The 6000-nt window shown below is 50.6% G+C and overlaps 1 protein-coding gene across 4 annotated transcripts in view; it reads left to right on the top strand.

Annotated features, from left to right (window-relative positions):
- Positions 1 to 1540: 1540 nt before the first annotated feature.
- Positions 1541 to 6000, top strand: part of CCDC39 (coiled-coil domain containing 39) — a 66682-nt gene continuing 62222 nt past the window's right edge. The window contains exon 1 of one of the 4 annotated variants that reach the window (XM_029076084.2): positions 1541 to 1695. Coding sequence is in view for 3 of the 4 variants with exons in the window: in XM_039913173.1 (XP_039769107.1) it covers positions 3949 to 4038 (90 nt within the window). In the remaining variant the exon portion in view is untranslated. Of the gene's footprint in view, positions 1696 to 3836; positions 4039 to 6000 lie in introns of those variants that run through there. The other 3 variants (XM_039913173.1, XM_029076077.2, XM_029076089.1) reach the window with 3 other exon arrangements.

Genomic DNA, 6000 nt, shown 5'->3' with positions numbered 1-6000 from the left:
CCCTGCCCACAATAAGCTTATAGCCTAATAATAATAATAATGTGGTATTTGTTAAGCACTTACTGTGTGCAAAGCACTGTTCTAAGTGCTGGGGGGATACAAGGTGATCAGGTTGTCCCATGTGGGGTTCATGGTTTTAATCTCCATTTTACAGATGAGGTAACTGAGGCACAGAGAACTTAAGTGACTTGCCCAAAGTCACACAGCTGGCAAGTGGCGGAGCCGGGATTAGAACCCATGACCTCTGACTCCCAAGCCTGGGCTCTTTCCACTGAGCCACGCTGCTTCATGTCAATAAATTACAAATATGTACATAAGAAATTTCTTGTGCTTTTTCCAGAGTTTCTGGAATGGGTTCCAATTTAAGCCATGTAAGTTTTTTGGGAAAAAATGTACCTCCTAGTATAGCCGTTCATGATAAATCCACATTTTTAAGGGACTTAATGAGGCTGTATTATGACTTTATAATAATACAGGTACACCTACTATTACTGTCTCCAGTTACTGCAAGCTCCTTGAGGGTCAGAGAGTTTCTTGTGTTTCTGATGTAATAATAATAATAATAATTATTATAATAATGGTATTTGTTAAGCACTTATTATGTGCCAGGCACTGATTTGGGGAAGGAGTGTGGCTTAGTGGAAAGAGCCCGGGCTTGGGAGTCAGAGGTCATGGGTTCAAATCCCAGCTCTGCCACTTGTCAGCTGTGTGACTGTGGGCAAGTCACTTCACTTCTCTGGGCCTCAGTTCCCTCATCTGTAAAATGGGGATTAACTGTGAGACTCACATGGAACAACCTGATTACCCTGTATCTACCCCAGTGCTTAGAACAGTGCTCTGCACATAGTAAACACTTAACAAATGCCAACATTATTATTATTATTGTTATTTCAAGATAATTGGATTGGACATAGTCCCTATCCCACATAGGGCTCGTTGTCTTAATCCCTATTTTACAGATGAGGAAACTGAGGCCCAGAGAAGTGAAGTGACTTGCCCAAGATCATACAGCTGATAAGTGGCAGAACGGGGATTAGAAGCCATGACCTTCTGACTCTCAGGCCCGGGCTCTATCCACTAGGCGATGCTACTTCTCTGTATTTTCCTGAGTGCTTATTACAGAGCACAAACAATGAAGTTCTGGAACACAGCCAGCCTCCCAGCACTGAAGTCATGCTTACTTTAACAGAGCTATGTGGGGTGGAACAGATGATAAGAATGAGTGAAGCAGAATACCCAAACAGCTGCTCTATGTAGAGCTGAAATTGGGAAATCAATCAACAGTACTTGTTGAGGGCTTATGGTGTGTGGAGCACTTGGGAGAGTATGCAGAGCACTTGGAGAATACTGTACCAAAGAGTAGGCGTAGACAATCCCTGGCCACAATCATCTTACACCAGGGAGCTCAGCAGAAATATTTCAGAGCCACAGTTTCCCAAAGGCTCAGTCGGTACTGCATCCCAGCTGAAAACCGAGAGTCAATTACTGAGGACAATCCTGCCTCGTGCACTACTATAAAGAAGTGGCTGGCTCAGAGCAAAAGCTTTCTATCAACAAGAAGCAAAGAGAAAAAAGAGAAAAGGTGCCGGGAGCTGCAAACCTTAAGGAATTAACATAAGGCACATCCTTTTTGTGCACAAAGTGGCCCGGACTGTGGATCGATCGTGGGTCTTCTTAGCCACGTGAGCGCTTTAGGTGAGCTGTACTGTCTGTGGTGTCTTTATCACATTCATTCATTTGATGGTATTTATTGAGAGTGTACTATGTGCAGAGCACTGTACTAAGCACTAGGGAGACTTTCCTCGCCCACAAAGAGCTTATAGTCTAGAGATGGGGAGAGAGATATTAATAAAGGAAGAGAAATGACAGACTATAGATAAGTGCCATGGGGCTGGAAGTGGGGAAGAATCAAGGAAGCAAGTCAGGGTGACGCAGAAGGGAGTGGGAGAAGAGGAAAGGGGGGCTTAGTCTGGGGGCAACTGTAAATATGGTACAGTGTATTCACCCCATGGGCAGTGGATGAATACCATATCTTTTCTCGCCCCAGAAAACACTTCATCCTCCACCTCTTCCCTCATCTCCACCTACAAACTGGAATTGGAGGAGCTGCTTGGTCCCAGAGCATTTTCCATAAAATTGTTTAGTGTGTCCCGTTGACAGAAGTGGCCTTCGGAGCTGGGCGAAGACTGGGGATGGTCCAACCTTCAGGGTGGCCTGTGGGGCACTTTTCCGGAGTCATTCATTCATTCAATCGTATTTATTGAGCGTTTACTCTGTGCAGAGCACTGTACTAAGTGCTTGGAAAGTACAATTCCACAACAGATAGAGACAATCCCTACCCATTAATGGGCTCACAGTCTAGAAGGGGGGAGATGGACGTCAAAACAACAGGTATCAATAGCATCAATATAAATAAATACACATTAATAAAATGTAGAATAAATATGTACATATATACACAAGTGCTGTGGGGCAGGGAGAGGGTCGAGCACAGTGTGGGAGAAGGGGGAATGGGGAGGGGAGGAGGAGCAGAGGGAAAGGGGGGGCTCAGTCTGGGAAGGCCTCCTGGAGGAGGTGAGCTCTCAGGACCGCTTTGCAGAGGGGAAGAGAGTTAATTTGGTGGATATGAGGAGGGAGGCCATTCCAGGCCAGAGGTAGGATGTGGGCCAGGGGTCGATGGTGGGACGGCGAGATCTAGGCCCAGTGAGGTTAGCAGCACCAGAGGAGCAGAGTAGGAGGGCTCTGGGCACCCCAAAGGATGGATGAGCCTGTACTGGACAGGGGATGGGACTGTTTAGAGAAGCAGCGTGGCTCAGAAGAAAGAGACCGGGCTTGGGAATTAGAAGTCATGGGTTCGAATTCAGACTCTGCCACTTGTCAGCTGTGTGACTGTGGGCAAGTCACTTGACTTCTCTGTGCCTCAGTTACATCATGTGTAAAATGGGGATGAAGACTGTGAGCCTCACGTGGGACAACCTGATTACCCTGCCCAGCGCTAAGAACAGTGCTCTGCACAGAGTAAGCACATAACAAATATCAACGTTATTATTATAGTCTCCCAAGCGTTTAGTACAGTGCTCTGCACACAAGTGCTGGAAGAACTCTGTCGCGAAGGGGATAAAAGCCACTAGCTGCGACCTGAACCCAGGTAGTTCAAAATGGAAATCACCGACGCCCCCCCACCCCTTCCTGGCCAGTTCCAGGGCAGTAACCCAGGGCAACAGGCGGTTGCTAGGGCCGCGAGGAGAACCCCCATGGCTTAGCGAGAAGAGCCCGGGCTTGGGAGTCAAAGGTCGTGGGTTCTAATCCCGCCTCTGCCACTTAGCTGTGTGACCTTGGGCAAGTCACTTAAAGTCTCTGTGCCTCAGTTCCCTCATCTGTAAAATGGGGGTTCTCTGTGAGCCCATGGGATAACCTGATTGCCTTGTATCTACCTCAGCGCTTAGAACAATGTTTGGCACATGGTAAGCGCTTAACAAATACCATCATTATTTTAAACTGTACATTCAATAGTATTTATTGAGCGCTTACTATGTGCAGAGCACTGTATTAAGCGCTCGGGAATGTGCGATTCGGCAACAGATAGAGACAATCCCTGCCTATTGACGGGCTTACAGTCCAAGCGCTTAGGACAGTGCTCTAAGCGCTCAATAAATACTATTGAATGAATGATTATTATGATGATCATTCCCAGGCATTTCCGCTGAGGTAACCCAGGGCAACGGGCGGTTGCTAGGGCCGCGGAGCCGCCCCATCCCCGGGCATTTCCGCTGAGGTAACCCGGGGCAACGGGCGGTTGCTAGGGCCGCGGAGCCGCCCCATCCCGGCCACTTCCGGTGGGGTAACCCGGGGCAACGGGCGGTTGCTAGGGCCGCGAAAGGGCGTTGGATTTTCTCCTTGGAAGCTCGGAGCGCGGAGGGCCCGGGGAGGACGGTCTCAGCAGGCACCATGAGCAGCGCCTTCCTAGCCGAGTTGCAGTGGGAAGATGGGTTCGCCATCCCGGTGGCCAACGCCCACAACAAGGCGCTGGAGGACCAGGTTCAGCTCGGCGGGGAGGGGGAGAGGAGAGGAGGGGGCTGAGGATGGGAGGGGGGGACGGGAGAGAGGTGAGAGAGGATGGAGGGGGGAGAAGAAAGGGGAGAGAGTTGAAGGAGGGAGGGGGGAGGAGAAGAAAGGGGAGAGAGTTGAAGGATGGGGGGGAGGAGAAGAAAGGGGAGAGAGTTGAAGGATGGGGGGAGAGGAGAAGAAAGGGGAGAGAGTGGAAGGATGGGGGGAGAGGAGAAGAAAGGGGAGAGAGTGGAAGGATGGGGGGAGAGGAGAAGAAAGGGGAGAGAGTGGAAGGATGGGGGGAGAGGAGAAGAAAGGGGAGAGAGTGGAAGGATGGGGGGAGAGGAGAAGAAAGGGGAGAGAGTTGAAGGATTGGGGGAGAGGAGAAGAAAGGGGAGAGAGTTGAAGGAAGGGGGGAGAGGAGAAGAAAGGGAAGAGAGTTGAAGGATGGGGGTGAGGAGAAGAAAGGGGAGAGAGTTGAAGGATGGGGGGGAGGAGAAGAAAGGGGAGAGAGTTGAAGGATGGGGGGGAGGAGAAGAAAGGGGAGAGAGTTGAAGGATGGGGGGAGAGGAGAAGAAAGGGAGAGAGTTGAAGGATGGGGGGAGAGGAGAAGAAAGGGGAGAGAGTTGAAGGATGGGGGGAGAGGAGAAGAAAGGGGAGAGAGTTGAAGGATGGGGGCGAGGAGAAGAAAGGGGAGAGAGTTGAAGGATGGGGGTGAGGAGAAGAAAGGGGAGAGAGTTGAAGGATGGGGGGAGAGGAGAAGAAAGGGGAGAGAGTTGAAGGAGGGAGGGGGGAGGAGAAGAAAGGGGAGAGAGTTGAAGGAGGGAGGGGGGAGGAGAAGAAAGGGGAGAGAGTTGAAGGAGGGAGGGGGGAGGAGAAGAAAGGGGAGAGAGTTGAAGGAGGGAGGGGGGAGGAGAAGAAAGGGGAGAGAGTTGAAGGATGGAGGGGGGAGGAGAAGAAAGGGGAGAGAGTTGAAGAATAAGGATGGGGGGGAGAAGAAAGGGGATAGAGTTGAAGGATGGAGGGGGGAGGAGAAGAAAGGGGAAAGAGTTGAAGAAAAAGGATGGGGGAGGAGAAGAAAGGGGAGAGAGTTGGAGAAGAAGGATGGGGGGAGAAAGGAGAGAGAGTTGAAGAAGGATGGAGGGGGGGAGAAGAAAGGAGAGAGAGTTGAAGAAGGATGGAGGGGGGAGAAGAAAGGAGAGAGAGTTGAAGAAGGATGGAAGGGGGAGAAGAAAGGGGAGAGAGTTGAAGAAGGATGGAGGGGGGAGGAGAAAAGGGAGAGAGTTGAAGGATGGAGGGGGGGAGGAGAAAGGGGAGAGAGTTGAAGAAGGATGGAAAGGGAAAGGAGAAAGGGGAGAGAGTTGAAGAAGGATGGAAAGGGGGAGAAGAAAGGAGAGAGAGTTGAAGGATGGAGGGGGAGAAGAAAAGGGAGAGTTGAAGAAGGATGGGGGGGAGAAGAAAGGAGTTGAAGAAGGATGGGGGGAGAAGAAAGGAGTTGAAGAAGGATGGGGGGAGAAGAAAGGAGTTGAAGAAGGATGGGGGGGAGAAGAAAGGGAGAATTGAAGAAGGATGGGGGGGAGAAGAAAGGGAGAATTGAAGAAGGATGGGGGGGAGAAGAAAGGGAGAATTGAAGAAGGATGGGGGGGAGAAGAAAGGGAGAATTGAAGAAGGAGGGGGGGAGAAGGAAAGGGAGAATTGAAGAAGGAGGGGGGGATAAGGAAAGGGAGAGTTGAAGAAGGAGGGGGGAAGAAGAAAAGGGGGAGTTGAAGAAAGAGGGGGGGAGAAAAGGGGGAGTTGAAGAAAGAGGGGGGGAGAAAAGGGGGAGTTGAAGAAGGGGTGGGGGGAGAAGAAAAGGGAGAGTTGAAGAAGGGGGGGAGAAGAAAAGGGGGAGGTGAAGAAGGAGGGGGGGAGAAGAAAAGGGAGAGTTGAAGAAGGGGGGGAGAAGAAAAGGGG

This window comes from Ornithorhynchus anatinus, chromosome 1 (assembly GCF_004115215.2).
Source record: "Ornithorhynchus anatinus isolate Pmale09 chromosome 1, mOrnAna1.pri.v4, whole genome shotgun sequence".
In the NCBI taxonomy this organism is placed as follows: domain Eukaryota; kingdom Metazoa; phylum Chordata; class Mammalia; order Monotremata; family Ornithorhynchidae; genus Ornithorhynchus; species Ornithorhynchus anatinus.
Note: the sequence above shows the minus strand (reverse complement) of the source record. Positions and strands in the feature narration are given on the sequence as shown.